Source organism: Numida meleagris, chromosome 11 (assembly GCF_002078875.1).
Source record: "Numida meleagris isolate 19003 breed g44 Domestic line chromosome 11, NumMel1.0, whole genome shotgun sequence".
NCBI classification, from domain to species: domain Eukaryota; kingdom Metazoa; phylum Chordata; class Aves; order Galliformes; family Numididae; genus Numida; species Numida meleagris.
Window position 1 is genome coordinate 15,212,210 of NC_034419.1, and position 24,214 is coordinate 15,236,423.

At 38.9% G+C, this 24,214-nt stretch overlaps 1 protein-coding gene across 4 annotated transcripts in view; it reads right to left on the reverse strand.

Annotated features, from left to right (window-relative positions):
• Positions 1-24,214, reverse strand: part of FAM19A4 (family with sequence similarity 19 member A4, C-C motif chemokine like) — a 52,977-nt gene that overhangs the window by 11,856 nt on the left and 16,907 nt on the right. For all 4 annotated transcript variants that reach the window (XM_021409707.1, XM_021409705.1, XM_021409708.1 and 1 more), the window contains one exon: positions 3,089-3,244. In XM_021409707.1, the coding sequence (XP_021265382.1) occupies positions 3,089-3,244 (156 nt within the window). The remainder of the gene's footprint in view (positions 1-3,088; positions 3,245-24,214) is intronic.

Here is a 24,214-nt window from a genome sequence, read left to right on the forward strand (position 1 = left end):
TCATAGTGCTCAAGGCACTTAAGAGTTTCACTTGATGCATTTATAAGGTCTAAATATTTTTTACATTCCTTCCTGTACAATTTCAACATGTTTTCCTTGAAACTTACCTGGATATGTATCATTTTTTTCTATAACAGAAAGTACTTTGCTTAGTCTCCTCCTTATTTGACACGAGGAAAAATATGTCACTTGTGCAGGTCTATGCCTGAATGTAATCACACAAACATCCAGTCTGACTTACCTCCAGCAGGAGGCTTTCCTGAAATTCTGGTAGCTTTGAGTATTGGTACACTTGGCACTACTTCTCCAAGCAGGGTTTAGCCTTAACTTACAGTACTGTTTTAATAAAGTGCTGCTTTAATCTGACCTTGTGTAAAGTTCTTCATCATCTGTCAAGCTATTTCAAGATGTAAATATCCAGCTGGCCTATGACTGCATCCTAAAAACAATCATGACAGGCTTTATAAACCTATTTTACGGCCTGTTTATGCAGAAGGGCACAATGCCCAATACCCATCAACAACGAGCTGCGTTTGATGAACTAGATTCTACCTCCACCCAAATTAATCAAAAAATCTGTCACTGAAATCCAGTGGGAGTTGGGTCTGAAAACCCATATGCTGAAAGACTGAGAAAATCAAGAGGAAAGAAAAACAACAGCTATAAAGTACCAAAATCACGAGTATAGATTTCAGATGAAGAAGGCTTATTTTAATTGTTAAAATTTTCTGGGGAAAAAAAATATATATAGCTGAAGGCTACTTAAATGTGAAATTCCAGAAGAGAACAGCAAGGACAGTTTGTCTAGGCATTGCTGAAGTCCCAGATCTTTACTGCCTTCCATATTTTGAGAGAATCTATTTGCTGCAGTAGTCTTAATTTCTCGTGGATGAGCCACAATCAGAGATTTGCTAGCCTGGATGAAAAGAACGTTAGAGGCAGCTCACTGTGCTTCCTGGATTGCAAACACTAAAACAGAAAACAGACCTTCATTTAAGAAGCAGCAGACATCTTTAAAATCATCACACAGATATCAAAATAATTGTAATCATGTAACCACCCATTTGTCTGGTCAAGAAAGAAAAATGTTATTCCATTCCAATAGCTTCTTTTTAAGGTTGCTATTCAGTGTTGAACATGAAATATGAGCCAGTTTACCCTGTTCCAGTCATCTCTTCAATGCTGCTAACAGCTAAAATATACAAAACCTGAAAAGTTCAGTCAGTGTTGACATTTGGCTGATTTTACCCTGTTTATTGTTGGTTTCCACCATGACTTTCACAGTTATTTCCTTTTTGAACATGTGTTGTAGAGGCTAAAGTCCAAATAGAACATGTTTATACGTATAGACGTTCTACTTGGATGTAGAAAACATTTTCTATAAGCATTACTAAGCCCTAGACTTTTTTTTAATCAAGAATTTCAGTGTGTAAAAGCATCTGTGCGTATGACCAAAAATCACGTGGTCTGACACAACAGGTGGGCGGCACCTAATGGACACAAATTCAATGCATGTGAAGCACCTTATTTTCTCTTTTTATCTGAGCACAATGTAACATGCTCTATAAAATCTTTTCTTTTGGTTAGAAAAATTGTAATTCAAGCACGTCCTTCCCTTTAAATTCAGAGCAAAATACAGGCAAATCAAATATCTCTCTGTTTGGTAAAACGGTGCTAGAAAAGAAAACGAAATGTCTGTATCAGTCTAAAATATGCAAATCTGAGAGGTTTTTTTTTTTTTAATCAGAAAAGATTTTTGGTTTCCACAGCATAGAAGCCTACTGAAGGCTGTGAGCAGAGTAGGAAAAAAACACGCTTAATCCTGAGACTAAGTAAAAATAGTTACAGTTTCTGTGCTACAGCAACTGAAAAAAAAACACTGACTGTACTCTCAGATGCTTGCAGGGATAAAAAACAAAAAGTGAAGCATGTTAAAGCATTACCCTAAGAAAGGAGGAGGAATCAAAGATTTCCACTTTACAAACTAAAACCTCACATTCATAATATTCCATCTTATTTAATTTCAACTCTGCTTGAAGGAAAAAAAAGAGCCACTAAATTCTCTCAGCAACTGTTTGCACTGACAGACTGAATTAAGCTTCTACCGTATCATACATTTATGTCTTTCTATCATGGAATGTAGTGTCACCTTTGCAATCCTTAGGCAAGTTTAGAACACTGAGTGACTTTTATTATCTGTCATATTGAAAAGTATTTCTGATGCTTCTTGTATCACCTGAAAACAGAGGGTATTTTTCCTTTGAAGAGAAAACTGCTTAACAAATTGTACAGTTAAAGCTTATTATGCTCCCAAATTGCAAGGCATGAAAAGTCCAAACAGTCTAAAAAAGATTTTAAATGTTTTCTTAAATAACAAGTGGAAATCAAAAAGACAAAAAAGACATACTGCATGTATTTGGTTTTATGTCTAGAACTAAATAGCTCTGAAAGTTTACAAAAATTGTTTTTGAGGCTTTTGTTCTATATTCAACTCATAAAGGTTGTACTTTCACATGGAAAAGCTTGCTCTGCTCTGGTCTACCAACTCCAACTCATTTGGAGTTACAACGCACACAACTGAGTAGACATGGGACACCATTATAGCACTGATGTCCTGCATCAAGAGCCCATTCAGTACATAAAATAATGAGTCGTCCATCTGGAGAACAGCTTTCAAAATCATATGTCCCAGCACTATCTGCATGCTCACTCTTAGGGCTGCATTTATTATCCAGTGACTTTTCAGCCAAGTTACTAGGTCTAAAGGTAACTGGAATGGTTAATATCATTACTTAATTTATTTATTTAAATTCTGCTGTTTCCAGACCAGTCTTAAAGTAGAATTCTTCTGTGAAAAAAAATTAAGAAGTTTTATTGGCACAGACATGAAATGGACGAGCACATACATTATGAGGATTAATTACACCCGGATTTGTGCACAGACTCATTATAATCAATGCACAGCGATGTTTTCAAAATTAACAAAAGGAAGGATTATGCTTTTGAGGCAGCGGGAAGTCAAACAATCAAGGAGACTAAACTTCTCAAACAATCCTGATGAGCTGTGAGCGAGCAGGAGGCTGCTTACCTTCCACGCACGAGGGCTGAGCCCGCGTCGTCCCAGCCACCTGCCCTGGGAAGCAGGAGCACTTGACTGTTTGCGATCGTTCTTCAATCCGGTTCTTATTGCAGCAACGATGCACTGCCACAACCTCACACGTCCCTTGCTTGACTTGGTGCTGCCCTAATAATTGCAAGGATAAGTGATGGAGAGCAAAATAAAACATCAGCGTACAAACGAAAAGCCAGTGCTTTTCAAATATGGTGGAGAGAGGCTCGACAACCACATCAGCCAATTTCCTCAGGACCCTGGGCTCCTTGTACTAGGCTGTTTTCCTCCACTCACCTCCCAAACTCTTGCTCAGAAACCCCACTTCATAATACTCTTCTCTTTGCATAACTCATTTCTACATCCTCGCTTTCCTGAACTGCCTCCAAGTGCTTCACCTTGCATTTGTCTGTCTTACACAGAGTACAGCCCTGAATGGCTCTTATCTATGTTTGTAAAGCAGCTTGTAAATTAACACCACTATGGAGAAGGGTGCTGGGTTTTGTTCGTTTGATTTTTATTTTAGTAAGTAAGTCAGACAGAGAGACAACGCCAAAAATATTCACCATCACATTCTCCTTGCATGAGAAGGGACTAAAGTACAGATATTGATGTAGGGGTATGCAGTACCAGAGATACGGAGATGAAGCAAAACAAGTGAAAACATTACAATGGCATGCTTGGAGAACTGCCCTGCTTGCCCACCCAGTATCCGCAACTAACGATATAGAGAGCACCTTGCTCTGATGCAGTATGGACAGGTTTACATGGGTACATCCTTACAGACAAGACGTTACTGAATGATTAAATGGGAAACTTTCAACAAAGTTAGCAATGCAATTTAGGCCTCTAAACAGGTTTTCCATGACAACAAGCAAGAAGAGGACAGCATACAAATACATACATAATTGTTAAGAGGCTGGCTTGGCAATGTTACTTTGCTGTGTGTGTTTTTGTTTCACGAGTACTTCAAACACAGCTGGAGGGCTGCCTGACTTTTCTTGCCAAATTTGTATTCACAACCACCTCAATGGGCAGAAAACTATGTATATAAAATCCTGGAAAGGAAATTTAGTCTTTATTTGTGCACTCTAAATGTAAAAAGAAATTCTATACACAGAGGTGTTTGGATGCCTTTTTTTTTTTCCTCAGGAAAAAGCCACGCTGTACTTGGAAGCAAAATATGCTAGAGCAGGAAAATGCATAATGTATTTTACTGAAAGTAGGAAAAATGTTGAAGACAGCATAAAAGTATCTTACATAGCTACTGTATTAAGTTTATTGGCAGACTGTGAATTTCCATGCAAGTACCTAATACCTATATCATAGTAAACATGAAAAAAAGGTGAAAACAGCTATGAGGTGGTAGGACAGTAGCTTCTCTCTAAGTCAATAAGAAAAATAAAAGCACAAACAGACAAATTAAATTGGCTGTGCCACTTCATTCCAGAGTATTATTCTACAAAACACCTCTGCGTGACAGTGTTTGGAGATAATGAGTAGATGGACAGAGATTCTGACAGAAAAGATTTTGTAAATTGAGGTTGTTAGTCTGAGAGCATTTATCTATTTATTGGATCAAAGTTGTGAGCCAAAACACTTCGGAGTACACAGGGAAAGTTTCCATTGGCTTAGTGTTGTAGTCCTGCACTCACTGGAGTCAATGGCAAAATTCCTCCTGATATCAGAAGAGCAAGGTCACTGTACTGTCTCTTGGGAAGGACATTTTATAATGGAGAGAAGAAAGAGGAAAAATTGGAACTGCTCAAGCCACATACTTGGTTTTGCTATGTTTCTCACCTGAAAGACCAAGTGGTCAGGTCTTCTTTTTAATTAAAGTCATTATTCACCCCACATTAGATGCCAAGATAAGAGAAGAAGCCATTTTGTGAGAAAGAACATCATAAGGATGGACTAGAGCCAGCCCCAGAGATCAATATGTAGCTGAAAGAATGTCTCTTTTCAATCCCAAATTCTGCTTCCTCGAGGTGAATAGTCCTGATAAGTCAATACCAAAATAAATCAAACAGGATTTGACCCTGAGCATACAGGAAAAAAAAAAAAAAAAAGAAAAAAGAAAAAAGAAAAAAAAGGGGCTTGCTTTCAGTTATCTTATTAGAATTTTGAAGCACTGGCATTGCTCCTCTGAAGTGCCAGGAGTCAACAGGAACACAGATACTTGTGCAAGGCAAAATTACGTTACATCCCAGATGTGCCTTGTGGCTCAATAGCTGTTTTGCTGTACACTCATTCATGCACAAGCCAGTAAGAGAAGGTGTCCCCTCTTTGCTGGCAGGGGTAGGATTTTAAGGTTTGAGAGCACTGCTGCCATGCAAAGGAAGACAGAGCTCCCATCCTTTGTCCCTAGCACGCAGATCCTACGGAGTAAAACAGTGAAAGGCACTAAAAAGCCAAAGACATCTGCATGCATCATTTGCATTAATTGGATTGCCCTTGTAATAGTCTTTTCCCTCCTACATACTCACATCTGTATTTCCTCCTGCTTGTTCACATGCATCTTAACAACTCTTCATTCTGCTGAACACCCATATGCATTTCCTCTTAATATTCAGGCACATTTGTGAACAGGTGCTGAACAATTGCTAAGCATTAACAAGCGAGCTCTGTGCACCATTTTTCTCAACATTTAGCAATACAGAGGACAAGCACTCAGTGTGCAGAGTGGCTGTTAGAGTTCACAAAACTCAACAAGTATCTAAAAAACTAACCATCAACTCAAACAGGTTATTCGCTGCCTAAATCTCTTGAAACCTGTCTTATCTACATTCAGGTGCCCAAAGGCAGAGAAAAGAAAGAATACAAGAATGCTTTTCTGCACATCTTAACCTCTGTCTTGCAATAGATAAACCTTCAACTCAGGTTTAGAGTACATTTAAGTTATGGCTGAGAGTAGAAGAATCAAAATACTCAAGAACATTCTTAAAATATTTTATAATGAATGGATTCTGAGAAAGACAATGTAGTAGAGAAGTGGGGACCGAAGAATTTTTTAAAGTGTGAAGATCACAGTAAGTGAATTCTATGCCAGACACATCAGGAAATCCATTTCAGGGAGAACTGCAATGAGAGATAGGTAGAAAACCAGAGCTGGGAGAGCAAAGCCCCTTTGGGCTCACTTATAAAAAGCCTATAAATTCACAGCTCTTCACCTGTAAACCTATTCAGATCTGCAACCTAAGGGCTGTCAATACTTGCAGTTGAAATTCAGTTACATCTTCACATTTAAATAAGAGAACTCTCCAAGGAGAGATGCATTTTATCAGCAACAGTACTAGAGAGAGGTTCCTGTTGTTGAACACCTTCTGCATACTGAACGAGGAGATGTCTGCCAGTCAAGCACTGTGGAGGACAGCAGACAAATCTTGAGAACTGTAGGACTCTGGGCTACCTCTGATCAGGAGTCTGGCATAGGTGATGTTCTCCATATCCTTTATCTCTTAGGTTTCTCAGAAATACCATGTTAACTAACAACAACCTCTCTCTCTCCATATAGGATTCAGACATAACGGGAGAGGGCTTGCTAATGGAATTTGCCTCTGTTTAATACAGTTTCTTCAACTAATAAATTTGACAAGACCTTGCTTTCACTTTCTTCATGTAAGTCAAGGGACAGACATGCAATTAATGCTTCTAAAACTCTGAAATCCTCAAATGAAAAAAAGCAAAACACAATTATTGTCAATATCCAACATCACATTGATGTACTTCAAACTACAAGGAAAAAGAAAGAAAGAGAAAGGAGGCTTTCAGAATGCTGCTAGCCAATCCTGTCCACGTCCATTTCATCTTTGTGACTAATTCTAATCACTCCCAAAGAGCATTCTTCCAATGCAATATGCACACAGGCTGCATGCCTTTATTAGAAAACCTTAATCCTGGCTAACCTCTTCTTCTTCTGATTTCTTAGCTCAGAAACATTTGGAAACAACACATACAAAGGAGTTTTTAATTTATGTTTCCTAAGCTGTTCCTATGGATGAGGAAAGCAACTAACACTGTGGAGAACAGTGTATCTAGGATAATATGACCCTAGCTCAGCACATTCTTCGCTGAGCCTCAAAACCAGCAAGCTTGGTCTGCACACAAAAAACTTGCATCATTTATTTAAAAGGTAAGAGGATGTCTGTCAATAGAGAGATGAATGGCTATGGAAGCTAATATTGCATCAACAGTATTAGAAACGAGTAAGTTTAAAAGGCAGCAATGCAGTTTGGAAGAGAAAAGCACTCTAAGATGCTTGGTATCAGTTCATCTGTTCAACCTTCATGTCATGTTCGCTTTTGCTTACACACATAAGTGCTCACCAAGAGGCAAATATTCCTTCGGAAAAAAAAAAAACAAATTAAAGGAAATAGTATTTGTTGTTTTTCACATTTTGCTACCAAACATACTTATGAGAACCTCACCAGATCATTGTTGCACTGTTTTTGTGTGTCTGTGTCTTTTTAAGAAGAGGGAACGGGAAAAGGAGGGGAGACATTTCTAAAGACAAAAGTCTTTTTCTTAGAAGAAAAAGCTGAAAGTCACTTGGAATGTAAAACTAAGACACCATCTTCTAAGATTAAATGAAAGCAGAGTGCTTCTCTGCTAACATTCCACCCACCACTAGCTTTTTTCACAGTCATTTAACATTTGTGTCAAGGTCCTGATCTAGATGCTCTCTTTCAAGGATGCACAATACTTCTATGAACACTTTCTCATAAATTGTCTCTGCATACATAGTTCAGTCCAGTTTTGCCTGTAAAGCTGTACCTTTTCATTTGTTGGCAGTAAAGAGACTGTTCAGAGGTGGTCCAGAACTGCCACCAAAGGACATTTCAACTGCCTGGCAGATAAATAGGCAAGAGATGTCTTGCCATAATCATCAGCCCATGATAACAGGCCAAATAAGACATAGTACAAAACCAAAAAGAAAGAAAAGGTATTCAGCTTGCTATCCGTTACTTTCACATTCCTCACATATGTAGCAGTATTGTGATTAATGGAGCTAACATCCATAACATAGCAAGTAAGAAGAGATGCAATGATCTCCCACACTAAGGAACTGACACAGATGCTCACACAGTGTTCATGTTGCCAACCACAGAGTTCCCATAAAGTTGCAGCCCATGTTCAAATCAAAACATTTCTGCATCTTCTGCTGCAGAAGCCAGCAGCATGGCATGTCCAAAGTCCCAATCAGCATCGTAACTGGATGACAAGCGAACTAGCACTGAACACCTTTAACTAGTTTGGGACAAGAAGTCACATCTTGAGTCAAACAATGACTCTCAAACATGCAATCAATTTGAGAGGAACCCTAGGAGGAGCATATCTAGGTATGTATTTCAGAAGAAGGTGAGTGACTTCAAGCCCTGATAATGAAACCCAAAACAGTTAATGAAATCAAAAGCATAACCTTTCATATGTGCAGGTAGAGGAACATGCTGACACAGCTGGAGAGAATCATGTAATACAGTGAATTCTTTGGCAAGTATCAGAGGTCACATCCATATGGAGATTAAAGTCCTCTGGAATAACTAGTGTAGGTGACCTTAGATCAGACACAAACACCGAGACTTCTCCATGGAACAAAACATTAAACCTGAGCAGTCAATAAATCAAAATAGCTGAGACTGAAGTAAGTGCTGCAAGCAAAGGAAGGAGGAGGGAAAAGTTGCTGCAAATGAGAAGAAAGGTGGATGAAGAGTGACCTGGAAGCAAAAACAAATTAAAACATGAAGCTCTCTACCTGACAGAGTGCTATGCTGAAGCTAATGAATAAGGACTGACCTTTGGCCAGCCAGTAATATTTGTCCAGGTTGGAGAACACATACCACTTGTACAAATTCAACCTAAGAGCATAAACTTCATAAAGTACCTAGGAGTAAAGTGGTGCTAATCACTTCCTGTAGGAAACTTTCCAGTCTATATCTATTTTAGGTGAGGCACGAAAAAATATGTAAGGGAAAGATTTGGTTTTCCATCTTGTAGCAAATGAGCAATGCTGTGTGCTGTAACATAGCATATTTCCTACATGTTCCATTAATATGCATGCTTGCTCTTGCACATGGACAACCCTTTTCTTATTTGTTTCTTCCTTCACAAATTTATCATGGGAGAAAGGGAAAATGAAGTACCTTTAATATTATCATAAACAAGAAAGAAAGAAATGAAAGAAAGAAAAACTTTGTCTCATGTATGCAACAAAACAAATTTGGAGGATTAGGCCTTGTGCCCTTCTGAGCATTCCTCCACCACCTGAAATATCAAATGACTGCTTTTGGGCTTAGCTGTATAAAACAAATGTTTGTAATCTACTTAATACCAGAGGTATTTTTGACTCAGTTCAAGGTCATTCATCAGGCAAGAATGATATTTGTTTAGAGAATACAAAAGAGTAATTCTCAGCTAAGACACGAGCCTCTGCAGATTAAGAAAATAGCAGCTGCTAGAAAACAGAGCAGATGTTTGTGAAAAAAGCATTTTTTTCATTTCAAGTAAAAATTAAATTTTTATAGTCATGCCCAAGTAAAACAGGTAAAACAGAGGACAGCAAGTAAGGGAACCTGTACTCTTGCATTTCATTACTCAATACCGTTCAAATTCCTTTTGCAGTGTGGATTTTATCTTTTTTGCTTTTACCTTTTTTAAATGCAAAAGGTGAGTCTCCCTTCTTTAATTACCTTTTATGTGACTGCAAAGTAATAGGACGGTGCCTGAATTTGGCAGTCAAAGGTAAACAAACAAATAATTATTCATTAGTTAACCCTCATTTGATAATCTGCTCGAGAAAGATCCAAGAATAACTGGTCATTAAACAATGCGGTTTATGAAAGTTTTTCTGGAGCCACTTCCTGTTTGACAGCCTTAATTTAAAAGACTGAATTTGGCAGTGAAACTCTTCCATTAATTGCTCTGTGTTTATCATAACCACGTAGCAATATTTGCTGCTACTAGAAGAATCGCCTCTTTCAAAATCAAGGGCCAGTGGATAACACAGAGAATTTGAGTGATACATTTCATTGCTGAAGTGGAATGAAATTTTCATGTGATAGGCAAACCAGTAAATGGAATTTCGAGGCACACTGAAAGCAATCAGATCGGTTAATGCACTGGGCACCGGGCCATCAGCTCCTCAGCTGGTCTTTAATCCCTGCAAAAGCCTCTATGCCTTGATCACCACTGATTAATTATTTTCAGAGTTTGCCTCATTTTATATCAGGTTTTATATAGCTGTAATGGTTATCTTGGGTTTATTCTGATGGAGTGGACAAGAAAAGCATTGCAGCAGTCCAACTATAAGATCCAGCTGCCAGTTAAGCAATAACAGGTCATAAAACTAAATTGCACAAATGCATTTTTAATTCTGAGTGACGTGAGGACTTATAAATGGTTTCAGCAAGTGCAGACTATCCAACCTGGCTGAACAGCTAATTGAACTTAAGCTAGTTTAACTATAATAACCATACCGGCATCATAAGTGAGCTTTCCAGACTGCTGACAGACTTTTCATGCAATAATATAGAATGTTTTTTTTTTCCTTATACAGAAAAAAAAATAACACTGCAGAGTGCCCATCATTTAATGCCACACTGTAACAGTAAAAAAAAAAAAAAGAAAGAAAGAAAACCATAAAATATAGTCACAATCAAATAAAGAATCAGAAACTGATCACAATCTCCCATACATTCACATTGCAACTCATGATCCTGAATTATTTAGTATTATTATCCTGAATTAACAGTAAAATAATAAGTAAAAAGAAGGGCAGGATTCAGATGTTGCAAAGGTCCATAAGTTTCCTTATGTCATTCTGGTGACTCTTTCTCCAAGTTTCACCATTACTACTTTTTCCAAGGTTCTGCATATCTCGAGTCTTTCAATTTACACATTTTTAACGTTTGGATTGGTTGCTTGAAGGAGGTAGAACAGAATGTGAGAAGGTCTCCTAATCCCAACGGCTTTTAGATTCCATTGCCAAAATAAGAAATCAATATTTATCTGAAATCAATGTAAATGAGATGTTTAAATAGCAGGAGGACACCTGGATATCTTTCTAGATCTTGGCCAGAAAACAAACAAGTCCCCTGGAAAAAGGGACAGGTTTCATTCACTGTAGAGAAGAGAAGATTCCCACTGTTAGCAGGAACATTTGTCACAACAGGGCAGGTTGCAGAAACAACGTAGTGAAATTGGCTTTTCAAAGTATCCCAGGTAGCTTGTCAGATTTGACAAACTTTGTTTCTAACCGGAAAACAACAGACTGCCTCACCTGGTGAATTTTCCCTCGACCCTAATGAGACTATCAGCAAATGCAGAAATGAATTAGAATAGTCATTAAGGAGGCAGAGCATAAAAAATGAGCCACAGGAAAGGTCAGAGCAATGAGGGTGAATGAAGAAGAGCACGTGCCCTGTCACAACCACTGCAGATGTGAAGGAAATAACCAGGGGAGAGAAGCAGATGTTCCTGCTAAAGCTGTGCAAATTTGACGGCTGCTTTCAAGGATAATGGAGCAGCCATAGGTGGCAGAAGAGGGCATGCTGTTAACTTACACAATGCTAGATGGTCTCCCCCAAGAGCCATTGACTTTAACAGAAACATTGCACCATCTCCCCAGCCAGAATAGGATTAAAGGTGACCTGGTACAGTTGTCATTAGCTCCACTATTCTTCCACAAAGATGGTCCTCTGACCACGTTAATTAGTTTTTTCCTCTTGCAGTGTGAATGTTACAAAGGGGAAACTTCTCAAATGTTTCTTCTGATCACATTCTCAAGAAAAAAAAAAGTAAAATCAACAGTTACACAGCTTATTTTTCTTACCTTCTATGTCTGTGTTGATTTTTAACTCACTAGAAAAAAAAAGTTACTGCTTTTTAAAAGCTTTTTGAAAGCCACTGACTTTTATTCATCTTAAAACATGTATTGCCTCGCTTGCAAGATAAATTAGTGGAACTGTAGCTATCTCCACAAATTCATGAACATAGGTAACATACCTTCTGATACTACTTTTAATGCAGTGTCCCATCAGAGATAGTGTGGGAAGGACCAATTGCTTGTGATAGCTGTTCCACAGAGCAGTGGCAGCTCCATGAAGGCAGATATCTCTGCAAGACCACTTGCTCCAAGGTTCTGGAAACCCAAGCAAAGGTCAGTTTAATCACTCGTGAATCACAACAGCAGGAGTCAGTGACAACTGCATTAGCACCACTGTCGATAATGAGTTGTGAAGCCCTCCACAGTTAACACAACACACTTGTACAATGGCTGGATATGTCACGGAAAAAGACTTCTCCTCCACTAACACCTGTTCACCTGTTATTTTCAGAGTTCCATAGGACAGTGTGTGTGGTTGCAGCATCCCTCTCACACTGTTTTTCCAATAGCCTTTAAACATGAACAACTCTACTACCTCTTTCTGTCAATGTGCCTCCAGTGCCCAAAGCAGAGGGCTCATGTCTGACAGCATCATTGCTGCCCAGCAGGTAGTTCTCAGCAGCAGTGCAACTGGCCAAAATCCATTACTTTTACCCAATCAGCTCAATACAAGAAAACAGCAGAAATTCTGTCTCCCATCCAGATAAGAAGGAAGGAAACAGCCAGAAAGAAAACCACAGCCACAGCAATTTTTCTTAGGTAGACATGTACTTACTAACAACGCTGCAATTTTCAACTAATTTCACACTAACCAGCTATCTGAAGGCACTACCAATCACTACCAAGCAGATCTGGATTAAAAACAATGACTTCGAGGTGAAAGGCTCCGTATCTCATTACTAATCCATTGAGGCTTCCTGTTCTCCTGTGATTGCATCTTGTAATTATTTACAAGTGCTTCTTTTGAGCACAATAATTTACAAGCCTTTCTTTACAGTGACTATACACCTTTGGAGTATGTAAAACTGGCCATTTGAGATCAAGCAATATAATTAACTTATTTGTTACTGCACTACCACTTCTGTGAAGAGAACTCTCAATTGTCAGCAAATTGACAGGCCTGACTAGACAGGTTTCAATTCTACCTTGACAAGCAGAACATTTAAGGAAAATAATTCAGACACACTAAGTGCCAAGCTGTAACTTCTTTAATGAAAGTCTTTTTTTTTTTTTTTTTACTATAAGAATACCTCCATTTCTGTGTTCATAAAAAACTCAGTTTCACCTGAGAAAAGACAAAATTTTATTCTTAGGCAGAAAGCATGGCATTATTCAGCATAAAAATGCTGAGAAATAAATGGATTTTCAAGTCTTCTTGTCACTTTATATATGATCTATTGCCTGCAAGTTTCTTGTTTGAATACTTCTAACAGTCATTCAGTTTATACTCATGCATTACCTAAGAAATAAGAAGAAATTTAAACTGAGTTCTCCAACTTGCTTCTGAGAATGTAAATGCGGCAGCAGAGAAGTTAAGGAAAAATTTCCTTTTATTTCTGGACAAAGGTTCAGTGAGAATCAAAAGAGGAGAAAGATTTAAGAGATTCTAGAATGACTACAAAATAGTCATAGGTTTAAAACAATAAAATATAGTGAAAGATACATTCTGCTGGCTGTGATATGGAAGGATGCATCTAGGGTGAGTGTTTTTCTTCATTGTGAAATTGGTGGCAGATCATCAGATGGCCTGAGGTTATCATAAATATGTACACTTTGGAAGCGGCCTTAGCTGCAAAGGTATCTGTCTTCCACAACATAACCCAAAAATAGTTCACTTCCAAACAGGAAAGCAGATTTTTCAGCATCAGTGGTGTCCCAAGCAACCTGTGCTCTGAGAAGCTTAAAAAAAAAAACAAAACACATCTTGAATCACAACAACTCAAACTCACAAAACAAGCTTGATCGATGAGCTGACAGTCAACACAGAATTTAATCTGATGGTATATAGAGTATGCCTAACTTCAAATTACACAAAGGGTTGGCTTACAAGGCTCAGCACCACAGAAATTTAGACCTGCAGATATGGCCTTTAAAACATCCTACTTTTAATGAAGGGAACTCATTAAAAAAAGACAAAAACTTCAGGTAAGCATCAGAATATACATATATCTATTTCTAGCACTCACGGTTCATAGACATGGGATGGCTAGACAATATTTCAGCTTCACCTTTTCTCCAGGATCTGTTTTTCACTCTAATACCTTCTAAAGACAAGATCTGAACAACAGAAACCTCACAAAGATGTAAGCAAGGACAAGCAAGTTCCTCCAAGTATTAAGAATACAACTCTAAGGAAGAAGGCATCCACAAAAATAGACCCAGAGCCACATGTTCTGCACTGGCCAGGGATAGGAAACTCAAAGCAAAGTGAAAAAGTTCTCACAGTGACTTCCATGCTGTCTCTATGTAGAGCCCAGCTGCGCCATCACTGTGTTTTGATGACCCCAGTTAGAGGACGATTCCTGGCAAAAAAAAAAAAGCTTGGAAGAGCTGTTGAGTATGGCTTCCAAACTGATCACAACAGTTAGGCACCTGAAGGACTGTAATTTAGTGTAAACTTCATTCCCTTTCTGAGCTTTCAGTAAAAGAACCTTGAAGATCAACAGTAAAAATCTCAGATCCACAGTTCCTTGTTAGCTACGAAGCATACCCCTTCCTCCTCCCCTTGAAATCTATTCAGAGTGAGCTGAGGTAGTTTTGTTTCCAAGGTGCCCTGGCTTCACTTTTGTTCTTTAACGTGAAGCATTCAGAGCACTGAATGGCTGCCTACAGGTATCTTTTACAATAAAATGAACAACGAGGTGTGTCAAAGGAAGAACTCAGGTACCTTCCTACTGAGAACCATTCCATTTTTTCAGTTTATACTAATTAAATTTTGCTAACTATTGGACATGAAATAGAACATGTTATTTGGCAACAAACTTGACAGTTACTTTCAACGGACTAGAAAATACAGCATCATTTATCTCCTGCAGGAACGTGCTTTGTACACTACAATTAAAAGGTACGGTCTCTTGAAAATCGTAACTCAATTTTCCTTTCTTTTTTAATTTAAGAACAGACACATTTTATCCCAAACTTTGGTAATACATACATATGAAAAACACTGAAGTTGGGTAAGAGAGGATTTCTATTTCCTTCAATGTTCCTATCGGCTTAAACATGAGGGATTTTTTTCAATGAACCTTTTTTTTTTTTACATGTCCATCAAATTACAATACAAATCCCAGTAGAGGAGAGGGAAACTCTAATTCGAGACCATCTAAAGATGAAAATACTATGGTGAAAAAAGACAGGTGCACAAGGCACACAGGCCATTTATGCAGGCTTACTGTTAGACGTGGAAAACATCTCCGCAAGATTTTGCGAACATCTTGCCCAGATAACCTCACACTATGAAGCTGATGCTCATACTGGAACAGAGCAGGACTCCTCCCCAACGCTGCAGCCTGAGATCATCGAACATTGAAAGCCTTGAATTAAAAATGTTGAAGAATAGCCTGTAGCAAGGACTGACCAGTTTCCAGTTACAGGCAGACAGAAAACACTTATTCTAGATTCACTCAGCAAGCAATCACTCCTTGGGTGTAAATACAACATGGTTTACATCTTATCTTCACCAGCACTGAACCAAGACAGGCAATTAGGCAAAATGACACTGGAGTCTGTGAGACCATTTGTTTTTTGTTTACTATACAGTACGATCTAATAGAGACTCTGCAGAAACGAAATCCCTTCCTGGAGGTCTTGGCTTTGCTCATAACTCATTACCCTAGAGACAAGAGATATCACTGATGTTATTTTAATCCGCTAAGCTGCCTTTGCTCAGCTATATAGTAAGTCTTACAAAACTGTCGGGTAAAAAGAAAAAATCTCTCCTCTGGCAAGACGACCTTGAACTTAAAGGTTTGATTCTACAGCCAGTCAGTCTACTGCAAAATAATTAGTCATAATAGTACAGCACAATAATGCCTTGTATTTTCAAATTTTAAGTTTTGATGAACAGTACTGGTGCACGTGCAGCAATCCATGTCACCAATAATTACTATTTCAACTACCCCAAAATTCTCACCAATTAACTAATTTCACATTTTGAGAATTTCGGAAACAAAAGAGAATTACTGATGTCTTCAAACCACAGTCAGTAGTTGACACATCTTTGTTCTGTCTGAAGGAGCTGCTGTCAGGTGGATTGCTTATAAATGTATTTGAAGTGGTTGTATAAAATACTTCAAGGATGTATTGCAGAGAGTTCTGCAAGTATTAATTCTTGGGGTACTGTTTGGATCTGTATAAATGAAAAATACTCCTCATGGCCAGAAGTGACGATCTGAGGTAAGTGCTATTTATAGATGGCCAGCGTTTTAAGGGCTAAAAGAATGTTGAGAATTGCAATTGCATCTAAAAATAAAAATAAAGCAATTCTTGACTTTTTCAGCAATACACGCTAAATATTTAATAAGGGATCCTGGAGCTCAGAAAGGTTTAAGACAGTATGTTAGAATATTGAACTAATAAGCTCCTCCAGTAAGTCTCTAAATACGTATAGTTAAACACTACCTAGTTTATTTTAATTATTTAACACAGAGACTGAAGGAGGTTAATGTGACCCAGTGGACTTGTTTATGTTGAAAACTATTGCCTCTCCTTACTCAAAAATCTGCGTGCTGAGCTGCATCATAGCACAAAGCTACTAGGGAGCAATACAGAATAGAGGTTTACAGCTGCTTGCTAACATCCAAATGATAGCATTTATACCAGGGCAGCGACTGCATGAAGGCACAGGTAATAGGCAAGTCAGGCCCACTGACTTTGTTGACATCGCTGGAAAAACTAACACGTGTACATTAGGTGCATACTTCAGGATAACTTGGATGATGGGGGATTTTCTTGCTAAAATTTAGTTTTGTAAATCTACAAATCCCCATTTAACATGCAGCTTACAAATCATAACTGCTGACTAGCTGTCCTTCTCCCTCTTCAGACCATGGATGGTGTATCACCTTGATCTTCAGCATTCTCTTCCAGTTAAGATAGTGGAGAAAGAAGCCTTCACTAGGCCACTGAGAACAGTAAGGAAAGCAAAAAGAGAAAAACGCTTCCGTTCATAAAGCCCAAAGGATAAACATTAAACTACAGGGAAACAGAAAGAAAAAAGAGGCTCCACTAGAGAGAAAACAAACAAAAATCCAATTCTAAGCACTACCAGCTAAGGCCCAGTGTATTTACTGTAAAAAGTTAGAAGATTAATAGCTAGCCTTGCATAAGTGATAAAAGATTTGAGTTTCATTTTTAACTGGGTAACTAGTTTAGTAAAAGAACTCTAGTTCAAAAACACTCACTTCATTTGTCCCGAGGAATGCCAGCACAAGATGTTGCCTGCATCTCTTCTCATACATGAAATGAGAAACTGTAAACATCATCCTAGCATGATGTGCCAAGGAAAAATGTGGCTTAGCCCTGCAACATCTCTGACTATTTTTAGAGTTTGGAGTCATCATTTTTTATTCTTCAAACCAATATTTATGCAACAAATGTTAAAGATAAAGGAAAAAGCTATGGAAAGCAGAAGTCATGGGATTCTTAGAAAAATCAGTTGGCAAAAGGAACAGTTTGGAGTTATCTGCTCTAACGGTGCTTAGATGCATTCAGAAGGGAATAAACAATGGCCATTTTGCACACAGGTTTCATAGGAACACCCTGCTGTGCTAGTGCAATCCTATTAGCAAATCAATGCTGAATGGCAGCTTTGTGTCACTCCAGCCTTGGAGATCTAGTGACTTAAACTGCCCAAATGCCAGATAAGCACTGATATTGCAGCACTAAGGTCTGGACCCTTTGCTGTTTAAGCTCTCCCACCACCACTGTCACTATCACCTCACCTATGGATCTAAACGAGGTCTGTGACTCTGCTTTGTTTCTAACACAACACTCACTCCTTGAGTGAAAGGTGCAGCAATTTTAAACTCTTTCTCACATTTAGGTGCCTACATTCCAAAGCTATTGGATTTCAACCATTAAAGTAAGCTGGTTTTGGTATCTTGGGCAAAAATTACCACTCTCACTGTGAAAACAAGATTTTCAAACAACACTGAGGTAAACTGATTCCAAAGCCTCCAAAAAAAATCAACACTACCTTTTATCACCTAAAATCTTAGCAATGGAGGAATCAGTGGGGCAGAAACCAAGAGAGAAGCTCATCCATACAAGAAGAATGCTTACAAATAATTATCGATTCAGATGCTTTGAGAATAAACCCGGAGGTACCAGAGTCATTTTTCTCCCAGTCCTGGATAAAAATAGCAAACTTAAGTTTTAATTTTGTTGGCTTATTTTTCCTTTTCTGCAGGATTTTCATTACTGCTTTCCTTTAAAGCTCTCCCAAGACTCAGTTATGTGCCTAGAGAGCTTTTAAAGGAAAAGAGCTTACTTGCCTGGCATCTCTTTCCAGCCTATCTCAGCTCTAATTACAAGGTGAAGATTAAAAAGACAAATTAGTTTTATCATTGTATCCTTGGCCTTTTGGAAGGGAAAAACAAAACAAAGATCAGTGGAGCTTCCAACCTCAGGTAAACTGTTGAAGTCAGCAGCTCGTACAGAGGGGGGAAAAAGATATGAAATCCAATTTACAAAAAAAAAAATTCACTACAAAGCTTACATGCCTTGTGGCAGTCTTGCTAGAGTACAAAGCTGTACAGCATGCAGGTGACATAATTAGGTCACTGGGGGCAAGGCTTCTTAGAACTATCACATAAATAAATCTATAAAAATCTCAAACTTCTCAAATTAGACTTCTGCCAGGTTTCAAAGGTAGATATTTCCTTTTTGCTGCCATGGCTCAAAACAGTGACTCCGCAAGAAACTTGGACTAAGTCCTTCCTGGCAGCACATAGCACTGCAGTTACAGGTTCCGGCTAGCTAAACAGTTGCTTTTCATCACTATTCCACTCCCCTCTTGAGATTATTCATGGGACCCTGCTAAATACATTTTAGAACTTTGGCGCTGAACACAAAACAAGATTCAAGAGGTGCAATAGGCAAGCTGCCATTGGCGCTTCCCTGTCACTTCAGGATGAGGAGTGACACTGCTCATATAGTAAAAGTGGATAATAAGAGTTAGACTTTGCAGATAGGAATTTCAGAAGTGTACAAAAGGTGGCCCGTGAGCATTGAAAGCAATCATCTTTCCTGCTCAGCATTCCAAAAAAAAATAAAAGTTGCACAAATTAGACACTTATGTGAGAATGACAGTGGCTGTCCTGAGAGGGACAGACCTCAGTGTTGGGATGATGACCCACACTCACACAACAGCTACAACTCACAATCATAAGCAGCTGCCCATAAATGCCATTATTGAATATTATAAGCTAATGCAATACCTGCTCCCCCTCCTCTATCACCACAAGCCGGTTGGAAGTGCCACAGAGATGACCTTATATCTGGCACATCTCACAGTAGCATAAAAAACAGTATTCAAATCAACACTGTCTTCTCTCATCAGAAGAAATCAAATTTTTGACATTAAACAAGTCAAATCCCATTTCAGAAGACATCATCTCTTAGCGGGTGCCATAACCTACCTCAATTCCAGAAAATCTACAACATTTAAAATCATTGTTTGGTTGGAATTGGCCCAGCAGGTTCAAAAATTCATCAGGGATTCAGTGACATTTGGAGGGACTGCAAAATTACAAGTCTTGCTCCTTTCAGGAACTTTTAGTCCCTCTGGGATAAGAGGTGTTCAAAATGCAAGATGTACGCATAGTTCTCATTTTGCAAAGCACTGTGAATTTAACCGCCTCACTAAACACAGTCAGACTCAGACACTTCTTGTTCTCTGCAACAGTCACAATTCCATTTGCTCTGAAGTTTTTCATAATTAATTCAGAACATGCTGGACTACTGGATTGACAAGTATTGTAATACAAAAGAGCAAAGTGAAATGGAACAGACTAAAGAGAAGGAAGAAACAACTTGCTCAGGACAAAAAAAACCCACAAAGAATTGTTGTTGCAACTCACAGCTAATCCCTATAGTTGGAACAGGACACCAAAATCAGGATCTATTTGATAGTAGCCCTTTCACATAATTATTGCAGCTACATAAATAATTTCATGACTGTACTACATCATTTTCCAATGAGTGTATGGGAAAGAATCCTAGTGTTTTTCTGTGCTGTCCCATTAAAACTCCCAAATTCCCTTTTAACTGCCCAGTTTCAAAAGGATTATTTCATGGGTCTTCCAGCTGGAGTTGCTCTTCTCTCTATGGATCTTCCATCATCTGTCACCTGGGGCATACACAGCATCATTGCCAAAGGGCCAGTCACAGAGTTAGATTAATAATGCTAACCAGTTACCTTCTCTGAGTGACACAGTTAACCACAATTAACCCTAATTAAGAGATCTCCTTATTCTTTAAAAAATAAAAAATAAAAATCTTCCTTCAATGAGATTTTTCCATTGGGCTTTTAAGCTAACCAGATACACCCAACTTCTCATCCAGATCCTTAAATTGAACGGATCCAGTTTCCATAACACAGAATCAGATAATACATTCAGCCAGTGCACATTGCTTGTGTTGATAAATTTCAGGTTTGTGTCACTATATCTGCAAGCAAAATTGCCAAAATCTTGTTTCAGCCTCAGACTGAAGGCCAAACAAGGTCAAACCTGTACCTGCTTCAAGTTTGAGTTTTTCTCCATATAATAACTTTCCTGACTTTATTGTCTCCACCTGCCTAGCAGCAGCATTAGGACCTGTAGCTGGAATTAAGTCTTTCTTACATTACACAGTAATTCCTTTTGGTTATTACCATTAACACTCCAGTCACTGGGTGCCACTGTTACTATATTCATAGGCCCCACGGCTCTGTTCTGATCACGTTCACACTTGCAACATCAGTATCCTTACACGCGTAATCCCATATTCAGCTCTGCCTCTAAATAGAAGTATTTTCTCTTAAACATTGTGTCACCTCCAAAAGAAAACAAGTGTGACATGCTCAGAAACACTCAGAAATCTTGTTGTCATTTCAGCCATGGTATTTACTAAGTAATCATGATTAAAAATACCTATATAAAATCTCAAGATTAAGTTGCAAGTGACCAGAAGTCAAAGAGTAAGAAAGCTCTTGTCCTGCTGATCAAAGCTCAGCCTCCATCTAGATACTCAAAGATGTCACCATCGTTAAAATTTTAGTTTTTGTGAGACATTCTCACACTGCAGAGAGAAACGTACCTATTCAAATCTCTTTTCTCTTACTGTACAGGCTGTGCACACAAACAGCTAGGAAATATTACCCTGACACTGAGGTGAATTGCCCACACTTCCATCCCAATGACTGTTAGCAAGCTGAATCTCATTTAAATGCTGGCACAAACGTAAAATATTGCAAGTCCAAGCATAAAATCACAACATTTTCTCAAGAAACGTGTTATGTTATAAAGGCACGGTGCTACCCAAAACCTTGTTACAAATTTTAAAGTAACATAATTTAAATGTTAAATAGTCTCAAAAATTAAGAGTCTGCTTCAAGTAACATGAAAAAATGTAAGATTGCTCAAGGTCAAATCTAATTACAAAGCTTGCTAAGATGAAGACGGTTCTTTAAGTAGTGGGAAATTAAATTATTTGTCCAAGCTATCTGGCAGTAAATACCTGCCTGTTTTAATTGCTGTTGATTCAGCCTAATAAATATTGGAAGGGAAATGCTCATGCTCGGCATCGGTTCCCTTTCCAGGTAAAGCTCTGCCTGATGTTCAGTGGGTTGGTGCGGTCACTGCTGCAGCCTGCAGCACACCAGGACATCACTGACTCACTGGCCAACTCAGTCCCACTGGGGCTGGTACAGAAATACGCATTCTTAGGCACTGGGAGGAGACTGAAAACCAAGCTGTACCTCTGCTGAGTACAGAAAGGAAAACAACAAAAGATTAAATAAGAAGAAAGTCACATGAAAGCTGGAAAAATGTTCCTACTTAGACAGTCCCACTACTCAGTCATAGAAAAAATAAAATAAAATAAATAAGGAATATATGGAGGTGTTCTGCTGCTGCCACCCAGTGGGAAGGTTGAGTAAAAAGCACTTCAGTAGATCGGTGGTTAACGAGGGCTGAGTCAGAGTCACGGTCAGGTTGATATTTATATGCTGCACCTTGCTGTCAGTGCTTTCCAAGACAGAATTTTTCAGAGAAAGCGAAGTGAAACTGAAGGAGAACTTCTGCAACTGCCTGTGCCTTCTATGCGAGCAAGTCACTCCGCTCCTGGTGCCTGTGAAATCACTTCGTGGGCCTGACCCACTTCAATCCCACAGCTCTTTAGCTGTTACTTTGGGGGGGTCAGCTGTTGATTTTTGGTGGTCTTCCGTGGAGCCAGGAGTTGAATTCGATGACCCTCGTGGCTCCCTCCCGACTCAGGATATTCTAAGATTCCATCAGATGTTGGAGCTGACAGAGGGATGGTTAAATGGAGCTTTGAAAAATGCAGCATCTCAGCTTACACCATTCCAATTTTCTCCCCTTCAAATATACACATTTCATTGTAGTTCAGCACCTACCCTGTTACACACATCTGAAAAAACCTACTTGCTGCTAATCTGCAGCAACAGGGATCTAAATGCCTTGCTAAATTCGTCCTTAAAAGTCCATACCTGCCTCATTTCAGTCCTCGGGAGCTCGGAATACAGATGTCCAGGGTAAAACAAAGAACTCTGATACTCTGCTATCCACTTAACATCTCCTCATAGAGAACAGAGGGCCTCTGAGCTGCTAAATGACAACATAACATTTTCATTATCATCATCATTAATTGTGGATGATATAGCAGAAGCAATGACAACAATTTAAAGTCAACTGAAGTAGTCAGGGTACAGTCTACAGAGCAATTTATGAAGAAGATAAATTTCTGATGTTAAAGGACTCTCCAGCAGGACACCAATAGGCAAGAATTCCTCCTGCAAATCAAGTAGACTGGGAGGGAAGTGGGGGAGAAGTGGACTGCCTTGTGACCAGGAGAGATGAAAAAGACAAGCCTCCCAGAAGCAGCCCAGCTGCACAAGCAGCACCCTGCTTTGTGAGATGCTGCTCAGACTGACTCCCGTTCCTCTATGCCTGCTTTTTCAAGTCTTGATAATATTCTCTGTAGAATGACAACAAGCAAAATTATCACTGAATCCACAGCATCAAATTGCCCTACACAGAGCTCTGCCAAACAGCGCTAGTGGCGTGGCAGTTAACAAAGAAAGGGATGAAGCTTTCCTTTTGGTGCATGGGAGACAGCAGGTAAACTGTGTAACAATAAACACCATCCACCAGTGCTGACATTCAAATACACTGTCAGCAGAATGAAAGAATCAAAGCTCACATTTCACCTGTTTTGAGCGCTGAGGACTGATCCACATGAACCTAACTCTGATTATCTTGGGATCTGCATGGCAGCAGAAAAGATTGACATAAGTTGCCCTCTTTGTACAGTTAACCTTCCTGAAAAGCAGGGATACAAACAGAACCCTCTGTACTCCAGCAAGTTCTTGCTGCTATAAATAGTATTCTCCCGGAGTCAGATGCAAAACTTAGAGGTGCCCTGTAACTACTTACCACACATCTCACCAGGCACCAAAACCAGTGTTCTACAGAGTATCTGCAAGTACATCTGCCCTGTGTTCAGCTCAGTTCCATCTGAGCAGAACGCCAACCCTAGGATCCCCTCAGTGCTTAATTTCAGAAGCATTAATTCAAGACGTTAAGTCTCACCAGTAAACACGTCCTTGATTTGCTGCTATACCAAAACACAAAAATCCCATTTACTCTTTTTTTTTTAAATGAACTGTAATATTAAAGCCCCAGTAATATGCACACCCATACAAACATTGCACAGAAAAAACACTTGTGTCACGTGTAACACGAAAAAAAGCCTCTGCCCTGGCACGTTTGCTATTAGGTTACTGCTTAACCATTTTAAACTCTAACACTTGTTTGGATATAGGACAGCAGAATTAACTGAAGATGTCAATATATTATTTAGCCTTTGACTCTAGTCATGAGGATATGTAATCATTAGCACAAACCTATTTATCTTCCTCTCATTTCATCATCCTGTAATTTAAATGATTTCTAGATTTCATTTGGCTTATCAAGCTCTCGACAACATCATGAGATCCTGTC